Source organism: Anopheles bellator, chromosome 2 (genome assembly GCF_943735745.2).
Source record: "Anopheles bellator chromosome 2, idAnoBellAS_SP24_06.2, whole genome shotgun sequence".
In the NCBI taxonomy this organism is placed as follows: Eukaryota; Metazoa; Arthropoda; class Insecta; order Diptera; family Culicidae; genus Anopheles; species Anopheles bellator.
The window spans coordinates 40867679-40883673 of NC_071286.1; the positions used below are offsets into that span (position 1 = coordinate 40867679).

General features: G+C 43.3%; 1 protein-coding gene across 1 annotated transcript; it reads left to right on the plus strand.

Annotated features, from left to right (window-relative positions):
• Positions 1-5935: 5935 nt before the first annotated feature.
• On the plus strand, positions 5936-14447 carry LOC131210441 (uncharacterized). The gene is made up of 11 exons (XM_058203692.1): positions 5936-6257; positions 7042-7242; positions 7354-7516; positions 8500-8681; positions 11043-11224; positions 11379-11593; positions 11681-11936; positions 12053-12164; positions 13742-13901; positions 14010-14137; positions 14236-14447. Exons 1-11 carry the CDS (start codon positions 6191-6193, stop codon positions 14289-14291), a joined length of 1722 nt encoding a protein of 573 aa, XP_058059675.1. The 5' UTR covers positions 5936-6190; the 3' UTR covers positions 14292-14447.
• Positions 14448-15995: the final 1548 nt, after the last annotated feature.

The following is a 15995-nucleotide window of genomic DNA, read 5'->3' on the forward strand; positions in this document are numbered from 1 at the left end:
GTTGGCAATTCAACCTTATCCTTTGTGAGGTTGGAGCTCCGCACAAAACTTTAATACAGTCTTCAGCTTCGATATGGTTCCACCCTGTGGTGAACGCGTTAGTAACACTTGAAGCGAACGGGTGATGATGGTAACTAGTCATTCAACAAGGATTGATTTCCTGCGAACGGTACATTAAAACGAATCGAAGTGAAAATGGATATAGCGTGTCACTTGGGTTTGCACTCTCGTCAGTCTTGTAGAAATTCGGCATATGCTCATGGCTCAACCGGAAAAGTTGGGCATAGGAGAACTCCTTTGTCGAATACGAGGTTACGTATTCAGGAACTTAGATTTCGACGTTCCTTTGCTACTTTCAATGGTTTTAACGAATGGGTAGAACTTGTTCTTTACTTTATTTGATTGATCTACAAAAACAAAGATTTTGGAACAGCATTTATAAGCTTAGCTTTAAGCCTTAAACTATAACACAATGATTCGATCTATGGGCATTATAGTATGTTGGTTTCAAAATCTTCAATGAAACCTTTCATGCTGTTAGTATTTTCGCCCGAAGTATTTTCTTTCATAATTATGAGGTGTAACCTCATCTCATTGTTGAAAACAAAACAGGAAATCGTATCAGATAGAACTGTATGCACACGGCAATAAGTCCTTGAATATACGATGCGCTTAGCACCCTCATGATCTCAAAATTAATTAAACGCAAAAACTAAGTAAAATACAGAGTGGTGGATGGAATGTTCAAACACAAATGAATTCGTTCGACAAGTTTTTTTCAACCATTCACCGTCTCAGTTTAGTTTTCAACCACTGATTTCACTTTATTTCTACAGGGAAAAGGATGAGCGAAGAGAAAGTCAACAATACGTCCTGACAACATTCACGAGAAAAGTTATTTCAATGGAGAGAATCACTTTTCGAAACTAGTAGTTGTTTAATAGAAAAGCGGTGCTAGAAGGGAGGTTTACTGGAGCTGCAACTGTTCCAATAGTGCGGTCATTCTTACCTGATGGAGGTGGAGATAATGCTTCGTTGAATTTGAAGCTGAATGATAACTAAGTAGTGATGGAATGCTCAAAGTCAAAGAATGCTGATAGCAAAAGCAGAATGAGAAAAAAAATGAAAACAGTACAATGGGCAACCATGAGAGTATCAGAAGAGAAACTACAGTATTTTTAATCACTATCATTAGGGTTTTCCATATTGCCGAATCAACCTGACAGACTGTTTCTGTTGAGATTTTTGAATGAGCTCAAGTAATGCTAGTATTTTTTTGTGAATAAGATTAGATCGATATAATGCAAAATGTTTACGGCTTACATTGTAGGTAAACGGTCTTGATCACATGTGATCTCTTGGTATTTGTTGAAATAAAGCAGTGTGTTGAAATAGCAAACAAGCGGTTTATTCTGTCGCTTTTTCCCAGTCCGAAATTAAATCAAATGTGGATAAAATGACAATCATTCTCTAACTTCATACAAACGACGAGGCGCCTCCATTTGGATTTGAAGCTTAGAAAAAGTCTTCCTGGGTGGCTACATGAGGCGTAAAAACTAGCGTAAAATTAATTTGTAATGTCAAATTGTTTACGCTTCGTGTGGCGACAAAAATATAAAAACGAAATGTCAAACGTGTTTACATTCGTGTTTTTGGTCCGAGAAAATAGAAATAGAAGGGAAATAAATTGAAGTATGAATATTTTTTTCAGTTATCCTTATCCTTTATCCTTAAATTATCCTCTGTTTGTAAGCAAAGTGTATGCAAAAAGTATTTACGCTCGGGTTTAAGCAGCAGTTTGGCATTAATCTGTAATGTCAAAAACATTACGTTACGCCTCATGTAGCCCCCCAGTTCGACGTTACCCTCATTCTAGGATATAGGATCTTTCGCGTAACCATAATTAATAACATAAAATAGTAACAAATTTTTATAACAATGCTATCTTTCGTATGTTAAGAATGCTTGTCTCAGTAAAAAACGGATAGTTCAGGTATTCGTTATATAAAATACCAGGCGCCTCCATCCTACTAAATCAATATTTCACCAAGCTTCTTTTAACTTTTACTTTTATCATCATGTAACGTTTGTCATGATGTTAACACACCATGACGATTCAACAACCACACAGTGTATCATATAATAAATTGCATTCACTTTAAAATGAAAAGAAACCAATCCAATAAGGTTGGTTTCCATTCGCCGCACCGAATAGCGATTCTTTATTCCAACACTTCACTGCACGAACGATTATCGATTTTTCTAGACTTTCTTCCAGTGGATCGAGAGCAAGGTAAAAGCAGGTGTTTACTTCGTCGTAGATTACTTTGGTCGCCGCTTGCAGTTAATTTTAATTATCTTTTTTACAGAATAACCCAAAGCAGCATTGCTCAGTTGACTCTATAGTGCTCTTCGTCACGCTGTCAGAATCGACTTCCCATCGAGATTTTTTACGATTTTCTCGTGTTCAAGCATCTGATTTTTTCTCATTTTTGAATTTGTTTTCCATCGTGACCGACATCTTTCGTACAAGATATGGGCTCACAGATACAGTCCATAACCATTACATAACTTATTATGCAAACATGCATAACCCAAAAACAATACAATATGTAGCGCTTTTAGTTTGGATAGTTGTGATGATAGTTAATGGCCCTTCTATTCCTTGAACTGTTTAGGTATCTTCATTTATATAAATTTCTTCGTAAAAATGGTCTCTTCCAACGATGTTGAAGCTTACCTCTGCGATCTGTTATGGATATTTAACTCCATCTAGTCATTAATCATTTAGATCATACTGTTTAGTAATAGAGTTTTACTGCCACTTAAATTTACCCCTATCTGGAATGGGTTCCCAGACCGGTCTTAATATTCTTAGGATACGAATGTTTATATTCCATTACTCTTTTTCCCCTCGTAATGCCATGGTAATTAGAAAAGGGTCACTAAAACTACTGTGCTTTCGTAAGTGCGTTAGATTGTCACCGAAATTTACACCACTATCAACGGTGCTGAAAGGTTAAGCCGTACCTTGGTTCATATTCTACTTTTTCCGAGCTCACCGAATCTGTTAAGCACACAATATTCGGTTCGGTGTGGTCAGTCATAAACGACTCTAATTAAATGAACAGCTGCACCGTTTTCAGAAACACAGAAAGGGATACCGAGAACCCCTTCCCGAACAGATTGTTTAATCACTAGTGAAGGTTCGTTTTGGAAAAAATCCCGCTCAATGAAACTCATCCATATGTCACAGCAGGTCTCCGTTTACTTTCTTGTGCAGGGCAACATTTTGCCTCTATTCCGTCCATACATGGGTGCTTGTCGAGCTGACCGAACCTTTTTTCACAAGGCAAAATATGCAATTCACACGCCCCAATGTCGGCGGATGGACAGATAAAAACCTAGTAAAGGTACTGCGAAGCGATGAGCTCAGCCTCTCTGGTAAGTGGGTTATTTCGAGATAACAATCGACGGTACGCTATCGTTTTAAAGTCAACTATGTGTCGCGCTCGCACTTTGCTTTGCTTGCACCAGTCGCTCCGAGATGTCGTCTACGTTGGCACAGGTCGGTTCACGCAGAACCATCCTGAAAGAAATGGCGTGGTACTGATAAAAAGGCAACCACGTTGAACGCATGACCGCTTAGGTGGTTGTCGAGTGGTCTTTATTTCTGTTGCCAGTCCACACAGTCTTAGAGATCGCCTCTGAGCCATCTTTACGTTTCACTCCAGCCAACGTTTACCAATTTTCTGCTGCGTTTGTTTAGATAGTGATAATCAAAAAATCATCATTTCACTACCGCCTGGCAACCCGTCAAGCCCAGTGTATCCGGTGATTCTGGAAGGGTCATTATTGTGCATGTGTGCATAGCATGTGTCATTGTTACACAGAACGGTGTACTGTTTCCAGAACGGCACTGAGTGGTACTGGTTTGCTCTTGCTAGAATTGGTTATATTTGTGCTTCGCCTGGCCGTTGTTGTAAACAGGGATATTATAGCCATCAAAAACCCTTAGGCGTTTGCAAATTATTAGAGTCTGTTCATTGGCTTTTGGGAAAAGCATAATTTCGAAACGACGAACGTAGCTGGGCAAGGATAAAATAATATTGGTTCGAAGCATAGAATTGAAAAAATGTGCAACATGTTAAAAGTGCATTATTGTTATTGGATAACTTTGACACAAATTTTATTTTTAAAATATTTCATCAGTTATGTGTAATGCTGCATAAATTTTTTGAAATGGGAGAATACACCGCGATACCGTTTATATGTATAATAGAATGATCGTTTGGGGCTCGAGCGTCATTTCATATATCCGTTCGATGGATACAATATATTCAAGTCAAACAATTGATGCGTTATTTTCCACACTGCAGCGAATGCACACGCCAGCATTTCGTCATTCATAGGACCGTTGCACTGCAGTGCAATAATTCTGATTGCCATTTTTGTATCAGAAAAGTAGGTAGAAGCAATTTCACAGCTGTTGCATTCCATCAAACGTACCGGGGATAACTGCATCTTAAGGAAAGAGCATATTTTCCGTACCCGCTCCGTGAACATCACTTCATCGTTTTGCCTACAACAACATGATTTTTTAAACCAGATTGCGACAAACTGTTGGCATAGGCGACCACGACGGTACGTTACCGGCGAGTCAGAATCAAGTTGAAGTGGCTTAGCCCAGTGTCTTCACCCAGATTGGCTTGCGGCCATGTGAAGTGTTTTGTTGGCTCCCATCCATCTGCTCCGGTTCCTGAGCCTGTTATGTGCGCAAACCGGGGCCAAGTAAGAGCTGACTAAAAAAAAGGGACAAAGCCATTTTCCGATTTGCAAAGTCAAATGCAAGATGATGCAGGGCAATCCGCTTTCCGGCACCGACCGTTGCACCCGTCAGCAACCAGCAACGTGGTGGTTCCCTTATGGGTTTGCGAAAAGTTTTCGTAATCCTTATGCTGACCCATCTCGTAGTAGACCGGTATAAGTCAATCCACCTTCACCGACACTGCTAGACTGCTTTTGCAAGCCCCGAGTCTGAACCAGTGCGATGAATAATGCAACCAACGGGTGGTGATTTGTTTTCCTTCGCTGGATGCTGGCCTTTGGACGGTGAAAAGTATCAGAAGGGAGCGGTAAAAACCTCTTAAACTGCTTATGCCACACTGTTCCAGCAAGCATGCAGCATCCGGTTGATCGACCGTGTGCGCAAACCTGTTCACTGAGCAATCAGACCACGCTGGCGTTGCTCGGGAATAAAACCGTCCTTAAAATCATCACATTCGCCAAACTTTAGAAAATTCAGGCTGAATGTGGTCGAAAAATTCATGCATCTTGGTCGTGAAGTTGTTTGTCGCAGGAATACCGGGACATTGTTTTATGCATATCTTCCACCGTCTAATAATAAAAATGTACCGTAAGACATTGGTCAATGAGAGCCTCTCTCTCGCGAATGGTGTGTGCAAAGGCACTGTGAGGAGAATCCATTTCTTGATAGTTAAACGAACTCCCATTGTCGGTTATTTTTCCATTATTCAAATCATACAATCGCTGCTGGTTTTGTCTGGGCTGAGCGAAGTTTGCGTCCAAGTGATTCAAGTGAAAGCTTCCAGTCGAGCGATCTTGGCCTGATTTGCGAAATTGGTGGCAGACGTTTGTTTTCTTAGACATTAGCAAGAGAGAGTGCACACCGTAGATGCCGCTTCAGTATCCATCAGCAGCTGAGGGCATGTTTTGGTCCTCCAACTTTTACTAAATCCCACTCCCACGATCGTTATCAGGTCCACCAGCACTGGTTTACTGGGCAACAGTGACAGGTGCCGCGTGCCAACGCCAGCCAAATATAGCAATGTGACTGCGGGATTAGCCATATAACAGATGGCTGCCGTGTGAGATAAGATTTACGTCTTCGGAATATTACCAGCCAAACCAACGGTAGACGCGTTGCTGTCGTCTTGCGAGCGTAGGCAAAGCGAGTGCGCCATGAGCAGTGAAGGTGGACTGGCCAACAGTTGTGATGAATAGTGTGCCACTAGTTTTCTGACCATTGCACGGCTTTGGCAAGGAAATCAATTTCGGAAACCACGCGTAAAATCCGGTGCCGCGTTCCGGAATTGCCGTTGTATCCTTCGAGTGTCGTCAATTCAACCGAAGCGTGGCACGCTCGCTCGGCGGTCACTACAGCATTTTTATGGAGTCGAGAAAGGCCAAAAATGCAAAAACAATCGAAATCAATGAGCCAAGTCAACCTGGCGATGGTGAGTAGCGAACCATTATGGGCTGATGCAATGTCCCCGTCGACCACGCGCGGCATCTTTTAATGTCACAAATATAGGCCATTTACCGTGCCAAGGTACGGTCGCGACCTTCCGCCGGCCGTTAAGTGGGAGCATTGTCAAAAGTGCTGCCGACAAGCCGATCGTAATCGTAAAATTCAAGCATCACAACTCGCATACCATGCGGGCGCGTGGATTTCCTGGGAAAAGCGAGGCGAGGAAAGACATGAATGGTTTTACAACCGACGGAAACAACTGTTGAGGGCATTATGAGGCTCGTTAGAGCGTCCAATGGTTCATGGTAATTCTAATTACACTCATTCTGTGTGTCGTGATCCGTGTTGTATTTGCAAGTGGTTCACAGAACACCCCGCGTGTGGTAATCGGAGTTTTAGTGGATTTTTGACCAATTTGACAGAAAGAAACCAAAACATTGATATTGATTTTTTCATCCTACGACATGGGATGGCACTGTTGCTTTGGTAGCTAAACAAACGGGCGAGTTGAATGATAATTTAACAACCGTATAGCAGAGGAATATTGGATTAACAAAAATGTTCTGGAATGCCTCAGTATACCTTAAGGATACTAATTGAAGTTTCGTTTCATTTAATCGGTGGCTTTAAAATTCCTAACATTCCTTCCTTTAACAGTGCCCTTCTGCTGCCGTTATAGGCTGTTCATTGCACATCGTTTCCTGAAACAGTTCAGCAAGCTAAACGAGTTAATAAACTGTTTATTATTAAAAGCAATATCTTCTTGGCAGCTGCACCGGCTGACTTCGAGACAGCAATTGCGGCCACCGGCTACGGGCGCTTCAACTGCATCCTGCTGCTCATAGCGATGCCGTGCTGCATGACGACGGTTTTCGAGACTACCACCATGTCTTACGTTTTGCCCAGTGCCGAGTGCGACTTGAACCTATCGTTGGCCGACAAGGGCATGCTGAACGCCATCACCTACGGCGGTAAGATGCTGGACCTTTGTCTAGCCCTTCGGCCACACGTTGATCTAAACTATCTAACCATTTCAATTTGTGTGTCCCTTTCATCCTCACGCCACGACCTACATGCCGCAGGTATGATATCATCCGCCTTCCTGTGGGGCTTTCTGTCCGATACCTACGGACGCAAGCGGCTACTTGTCGTGGGCTTTCTGCTGGACAGCACCTTCAACGTGCTGTGTGCGCTCAGCCAAAACATGGTGACCATAATGGTTTTCAAATTCATGGGCGGCTTTGTGTAAGTATCATTGGCGTAAGATTCTGTGGCCACCCGCTCGGTGGCTAGTCTATTGGAAATGGTGGAAATGTTTTCTCACATTGGCTGACAAAACGATAATCAGGCAAATTAAGATTCCCCTGCCTGTACAAAGATGCAAACAATTTCGTACAGGAAAACACGTTCATCCGGATTTCAAAGTGTTCATTTAGTAACAGCTGCGTTAACCGAAAATCACCACAAATTATGTTCTGAAATGAAACAGAAAAAGTTGCCCGCCACTGGTTCCGAATACAAAAGAAACGTAAAAAAACATCGTGAAAAGAAACGGGCCATTCGCTCTGCCGCTTCACTGCCGAAAAGGTTGTATGAAGCTGGTCCCGGAAACCATAAAATAGGGCAGCGTGGCACGTTTGCATCTTTCAAAGTCTAGTCTATCACCTTCTGCCATTTTACCGAAAGTTAAGGCGACGGAGCGGAAATCAAAAATCCATCTTGAGGGCGATCAAACCGTTCTTATTTTCAAGTCACTGACAATTCGATATGGTGGAAAATTGCACGAAAAACCATTCCATTTAACCGTCCGCCTGATTAACGTTCATCTGTGCGGGCTAGGAAAAGAGCTTCAATGTTCCGTTCTGTTTGTTCACACCAATCGCGTAGTACGCGTTTGGGGCAGAGATAAAGGTCGCGTAATGCCAACGATCGGTACGAAAGGTTGGATCAATATTCAATGGGAAAATTGATGAACGAAGAAAAGGAAAGTAAACGTAATTTATACGAGTCCTAACCCTTGATGGGTTCCGGAAAGTTTACGTGCTTCAGATAGCCACCAGATAGTCGAGTCCGCGAACATTAGATCCTGATTTTTGCTTGACAGCCGCCGACGGTTACGTTCGGCACTGAGATAAACCATTCCCAGATAAACCATAGCATCGATCATTGGACTGTTTGAGGACAAATCCATTTCTGAATGTATCCCCTTTTTCATCCACTTGTTTCAGCATCTGTGGACCATTTGCCGTCCTAATGGCGTATCTGTCCGAGTTTCACAGCTTGCAGCACCGTTCGCGAGTGATGATAGTCCTCGGAGTGTTCTACAGCGCTGCCAACATGCTTCTCCCTGCCCTGGCCTGGATAATCATCCCGCAGTCATGGAATCTTGTCATTGTAAATGGGTTTCTCGGTAAGTGCGTGTGTGTGTATGTGTGCCTGAATTTTCACACCGGAAAGCGACAAACGCGAACACGACATTTATGCCCGCTGGTCAGCTAAGGGACATCGTGGTCATCTTACTAGCTCACTTCAGTCCACCGCTTGACAGGATTTACTTTTGCCGAACCCTTGAGCTCAGAGACTGTTTTTGCAGCACTTAAGCCGTGATTTCAGTTCATCCGTTATCTACGCCGTCTGTGTACAGCAAACTCCGAGATGTTGACAACCGAGAGCTTAACAAGCATCGCGATAGTCATGAAATACTATAGTAACAACGATTTGTCAAATTCAATAACGTTCATCGATTCGGAACGATTGGCGCATTTGCAACGACGTAACTCGCAATTTAAGTTTTACTTTGGTCAGCCAAATTTTAAACTTTCTTTAGAGCAGTGGTAAACTCTTTTGACAGTCTCGGGCAGTATGGTCTTGGGCTAACGTAAATTTACATTACCATTCGTTACGTGCGTGTTGGAAGGGATTTGTATCCGATCTACCATCTTTCTCTCTGCAACTTCCCCATCGCAAATCTTGTCCAAATCTGTAGCTTTACAGAAGAGTATGGAGAAATAAAGCAAACAAAATTCATTGCACGTCAGTCCCACCCATTGGGTCTTAGTTTCGAAGGGATCTCTCCAAGGTGGAACGAGCAACATACTTTATGTTTCGACCCACTCTAGCATACGAAATGTTTGCTGCCGATTCAATATTGAAAAGGTTCTTAGTTATGTATCACACGAAATGGCTATTGGTTGAAACTTTAAAAATAACCCTTCACGACAATGAAGTCGTAACGGCGGCTGCGTTATACCCTAACTGTTGGCCTGCATCCATGCCCGTCATAAGCGCACCCATACGAACAATTTAAAGCTCAGCGAAAGGGCGGAACTTCATCGACTATCCCATTTCGATGGGCGATACTTGAATTTGATGGGAATCAAATTACCGGTAGGAAAGTAGTAGCAAACCAAGAAGGATAAAGCTACTGTGTTTAACGCTTCCCGTCAAGGAACAAGCCGAATGTTCCGTCAAGTGGTTGTCAGCGCTCAAGCGGAAACGCCCGTAACCTGGCCGCAACCGCAACGCGATAAGGCAGGAAAATTGATTTTCATCCATTCTGTCCAAGCCTGCAGCGTTTGCTGATGGCAGAGATGAGGTTTTTCTGGGAAGTTTGTTCATCTTTTGCGCTCGGCCAGTTGACCAGGTTGAGAAAGGTAATGAGCGAGCAATATTTCGCGAGAAAAATTTTATGCTGCTCCAAACCAACTTGCGGCCACAACATCAAGTTGGCGTCATCACTTTTCGATGTTCTCGAAGCGTGTTCTAGCTTCAATGCACGTTGCACTAGAAAAGATACCAAAGAGTGGCATCGTCATAGTTTTTTACTATGATTTCTAGGAAAAGCATGTAAATATTATTGGAAATATGTTTATGGTAGTGCAAATACGCACGGATCCTAGCCCGCACCTGAAAAACGACAGGAAACGACACCTTTTCCCTGCAAGAAGTCGCACAGGTAATTCCTTGGGCTTCTAGCCAGCAAGAGGTGCAACACCCCGGAATAGATCTCGCCGTTTGCTTGAAGCATTTCTTGTGGGACTATCGGCGAGAGTTCCAGGAATCGATTCAGCTAATTTGTCCAATTTTACGCTCATCTTCGTCGTGTGATTTGCCTAGTCACCGACGCCCAATAATGCAACTTCCCAATGGGGACGAAACCACGTGAAGCTTCCAATCCGCAGGCCACGGTATTGGCTTTGAAGGCGTTTTGCCGCTCCACACTCCTGACACCTGGAAAGTTATGTAGCACATGACAGCGCACGTTATGAGAGAGAGAGAGAGAAATAGAGTGTTAAACATTCCGTACGAAAGCTTCAGGGATTACGGAACGTTCGAGTAGTATTAAACAGCAAATTAAATTGCAATCCTCTACGGCAAGCCCTCCGCGTCGCCGAGCTACAAAACCACCAGCGCCACCAGAGCCGACGAGCGAATATCGAATTCACCTGTACAACGACACCAATCGAGTTTAGCTACGAAGCAAGTGATTGAGTTAGGATACACCGTTTCCCCTCGACAACTATTTCTAGACGGTAGCGTTCAGCACATTGGCATGTCGTCAGTAGCCCGAAGACTTATGCGATGTGTCAGGATCAGGCGCGGCACGTGTCCGTTTGCTTGCAATCAAAACGTTCGCTCGTAGTACATTGCGGATATCGGCCCTCAATCGTGATGAAGGAAAATGATGAATGACTCTCGTTTCTCGGACCTGCGCGCCGCCGGTGGCATCGGAAAACACTTGAACCATTCCTGTCATTTCACTTCGTCTCAGAGATTCACTCGTGGCAAATCTTTCTGGCCGTGAGCTGTTTGCCGGGAGTGCTGAGTGGTACTTGCGTCCTGTTTCTTCCCGAAAGCCCCAAATTCCTCATGTCAAAGGGTCAGAACGAGCAGGCGTTGAACGTCTTCCGGTGGTTACACGCCATCAACACCGGAGGTAGGCAGGACTTTCCGGTAAGTTTACGCCACAAATTCTTTTCCCCGTCCGGTCGTCCACTTCGTGCCACCGAGACGCAGATTCCTAGCATCTATATTTTCTACTTTCTTATATATTCCCGAAACTTTTGGCCTCTTCATCCGATGACGTGACCGCTTGGCTTTTCGGTAGATTAAAGAGCTGGAAGATGAAGTTCAACAACGCCCGATGGTCAGGGGTAACGTGGAATCGGATGGTACGGGCAAGCAAACAACTTCAAAAACTGGCCACCCTCCATCATCCTCCGGTTTGGCGGAGGGTTTTCGTCAGCTGGCGGTAATGTTCCGCAAGCCACATCTGAGGAATGGGTGCCTGGTGTACGGCATTCAGTTTGGCATCTTGCTCGGGTACGTATGTGCCCGGTTTCGACCAGCGGCCATCTATATGCAAAAATCTGTATTCTTTCTCGATCGATTAACTACATACCGGACTAGGTTGAACACTTTCCGCCTGTGGGTGCCGCAGCTTTTCACTATCATGGAAGAGTACGAGCAGGAGCAGCAGCAACTTATCAGCGATGCGGCATCATCACCGTTGAATCAGGCCTCGCTGTGCGAGATGTTAGCGTATAAGGTCAACAAAACGGAGCAGATGCAGCACCAATGGATGGATCGTGATGTAAGCAAGGTGCTACTCGGACCGGACCCCGTCGGCATGGAGCCTCTCGAAGAAATCTTAAGCTGCACAGCGGTACGTAGATACTGCGGTATCTGTCCGTCGACAAAGATCCTCCGCATTTCATTGAGGTAATGTTTCTTATTTTTGCTGATATCCGTTTTCTTGCTTCCTGCCGATGAAACGCACAGACCACTGAGGGCCGTGTCTATCTTTACTCATTAATCATCGGGGGCATCGGCGTCGCAGCGTACGCCGTTACGACACTCATGATTAATTCCATCGGCAATCGGAACATTCTCGGTAAGTGAGCGGAACGCGAGGGACAAAGAGGTGGGGATCTTTAGTGTGATTCGATGTTGGTAGAACGGCCCAATGGCCAGCACTGCCCGATAGTTGCTGCAGGGAGCTGACAACTCTTCATCCATCCTTCGGACGGAGTGCTTCATCAGAGAGGCCGTTTTGGAGGATCACAAATAACGCCGATGGCGCCAATGCCCTGAACTCTGGTAGGGCGCTATCAAGACGGTTTTAGGTGCTTGGTCATTTGTGAGCCATTTGTTTGCAAAGATCGGATTTCCCGCTACATTGGTAGCTCTATTGGACGCGTATGGTCAGACGTATCATTTTAATTTAGCAGAACTGAAAACAAGATGCATCGTCAGCTAACGCCATGAGATATGCTTTCATGGAAAAGGTCAAAGACAGCATGCTTGAACATCGCTAGCCTTGAGTCAGCTAGCGTCTTCGTAACAGCTGTTCGCAAGCCTCTTCGCACTTACGGTCACCAGAAACTCATTTCGTAGGAAAAATGATCGACTTTCGAAGGTGGTCTAACAGACTGTTTTGCCAAGAAAATGTTACTAATTTGCATGAGTTTGTGACTGGCCTGTAGATTGAGCCCATAAAATATGGCCGTCAATTACGAATTCTCATTTTGCTGTGAATCCAATGAACCGTTGGCCATGACCTGCACCAACCAATGGCAATAAATCGGCGACTGTTGTGAAAGCCAGCGGAAATTTAATTTTCTTCAAGATGTCTCTCTTTCAACCAGCACAGCATAAATTAACAGGATTCGCATTTTTGATCCAAATCCGCAATAATCCAATCCCTGCAGAAGCTTATTATGGTTGGTTAACCACCGGAGAAGATATTGAATTGATTTACGTTTAATTTTTCGCTCTGAATCTTAATGCTAATATAAATAATTTGCGTTAAATTTGAATATAACAATCGAAGCAAATAATTTCTAGTTAAATTCAAGGTTGAACTACACTGAAGTTTATTGGGATATTTAAAAATCATGTTCAGCCGAGCTGAAACTAATGGAACCACATCAGAAGCAGTGTATCAATGATCAATACGTTGCCAATTGAACAACTATTTACGGTTGAATGTGCCGAACAACTGGAAGCAACCAACGCATTCGGAACGCTCGAAACATTACTGTTTCTGTCGTGCACTTGAGCAATGAGCATGGTATCTTGTTATAGAAAGCTCTCGAGTTCGTATCGGACAACCACTTTTTATATGACATCGTCACATTTTCTAACGATTGATAGAAATAGAAGGAAAATTAATGATAAGCGTATGTGAGAACATTATTTCATATATAATCTATCGAAGCCAGAAGATAGCTGCCAAGACATGAACAAGAAAGACAAAATTATTTGCAGACCTTTAGGGCGAATAAATTACCGGAACTCGTTAGCTTGCTCTACACATCATTACTACACAGGAACATCAAAGTGTTACACCGAATCTGCTACTTCTTTTCAGTAGCACTTCCACCCGACTAATCTGTCCATTGCACGATTTAGTTTCTCGTTTAGTATTCCAAATGCAACATTGTTCTCACACTCTCTACATCCTCCTAGTTTATGGGCTGCTGCTGGCAGGATTCTGTGGAACCGCACTGTACTGGGCACGTAGCTCGCTAGTGACACTATTGCTATCAGCAGGCTACATCACTATTTGCAGCATAGCATCGACTGCCCTGGTCGGGTCCGTGGTGGCCATGTTTCCCACATCGATGAGGTAAGTATCATCCGTAATATTGCCGGTAGTAGAAGCCTGGCCGGCCCGCCCGTCCGGACTATTAGCAAAAGTTTTCGCTTTCCCGTTGCTGCAACCCGGTTCCCGCAGAACGATGGTGGTCTCGCTGACGATGATGTTCGGTCGCACCGGTTCCATAATCGGAAATGTCGTTTTTCCCTATTTAATGGCGCTCGGGTGCCTACCTCCCTTCATCATGATAGGTGCCAGCGTGTTGAGTAAGTAACGGAGCCGAAGACGATGCTGTCGGAAATTGATGTGGTCTCTTCTTCTGTTCTCTTCCATCCGTGGCTTTAATTGTTCGCCACTGGTACAGCTGTCGCCCTGATCTCGCGGTTGCTGCCACGGACAGTGAGGAAACCCCTTCAGTGAATAACCAACACGTCAGGAAGTCATGCTGTAAATTTTTGATCAATTACCAACATTCATGGCAAACCAATTTGCGAATTATTAATCTTCGTTGCCAGTAGCAGTGTTTTGCTAATACAAGCACTTTAATGCGGAATAAATCTTTTTTCTCACCGTCAATTCTAACAACATGTTATTTTCATAGGGTTTTTCTGTAGCAATGGATATCGGAACAGTACCAGACCGCGTGTAGAATATATTCTTGCATTGGAATGTTTGTGATACATAAGGACATCTGTTGTAATTTACATTAACTATACTAAAAATCTATACTCTATACTCAAAGGGTGTCTTCTGACACCAACACACCAACCGCAAGGTCACGCTATTGAGTGGTTGCTCTTGATAAAACTGATACTAAAAATAGCGCTGTTCAGGTTTCTCCAGGTGTTTGACATGGAACGGACGTCCTGAGAAACCTCTCTTCTGCTATGATAAGCTCAATTAAAAGAAAACGTTACGCTATGCTATCCTCTCCGACCTTCTGATGGTTCTAAAGTTCTGCTGATCATTCAACTCACCTAATTTAGAGTACCGGAAAATAGGATCAAGCACCAGGCGCGAGTGTTTCACTGTAGCTTCGTTGAACAGCTTCATAGGAGAGACCACTATAGCACATGGTAATACAGATGCTGGTGATCCTAAGTGTCACTTACGCCTCGACTCACTAGCGAACGTACGGAGAACGTAACTCAATTACTTAAATGCTTAAGGGAAATTGAGTTTGACTGTCGAAAACAGCTTCCCCTATGACAAGGCAACTCGTCTTGCCGGAAGTTCCGCCGAGTTCCAAAATTAAAATGAGTTCTCTTAAGATGAAGATTCTTCGTCGAAAGAAAGCTAAGGTTCGGAGAAATGAAACTTTTAACTCCGAGCTCCTAGAGGAGAACACTCAATAGAGCAAAATGAAATAATCTGATAACCTAATTTTTTGTCCGTGCGTCCAGATTGCGGAGCACTTGTTGAAGTTGTGGATACGAGTGCAGGCTGTTTGAACGACTTATCTATGTAAGACGAAAAAGCAGACAAGGAAAAGTAAATTAATGTTAAAATTTTCAGCAACGCCTGATGGGTCATGTTTTACTAATGGATGTTTTAACTGATTATTTTATTTCAAATAACATTCGCTCAGAAAAAGGTTCATAATTCGTCATAGATCATTATTGCAGATCACTCGACTACGAATTATATAAAGTTTGCTGGATATCAATTTCGAATGGGTTGTCGGCTTTCGCTTTATTTTAAATTTTGCTTCAATAAATTGATATGCATCCGAAAGAGTATATAATTATAGCGAGATTACTTATGATTACGATAGAGTTTGATTTGCCATATCCATGTTTCACCTAGTCAAGCAGAAAACTCTCCGTTTAACATTCGTTTCAAGCAAGGGTATCAACTTTCATCGTCCATATCAATGTTTCAAGTTTCGTGTTTTGTTCGGTTTCCTGCGACCAAGGCCACCAGTAATTTGGCTTTAACTTTGTGTACAGTCCAACCAAATGATTATTCTGAAAAAATAGACTATTGAAGTTATGATAGTGCGGTTGCACTATCGATTCGATTGGGACAAAACTTGAAAGCTTTGCAGATTCAGTGCTGATTGGTTAAAAAATGATTGATTTTATTTTATTCGTATTTATCTCACGATAAAGCTCAAATCGCTTA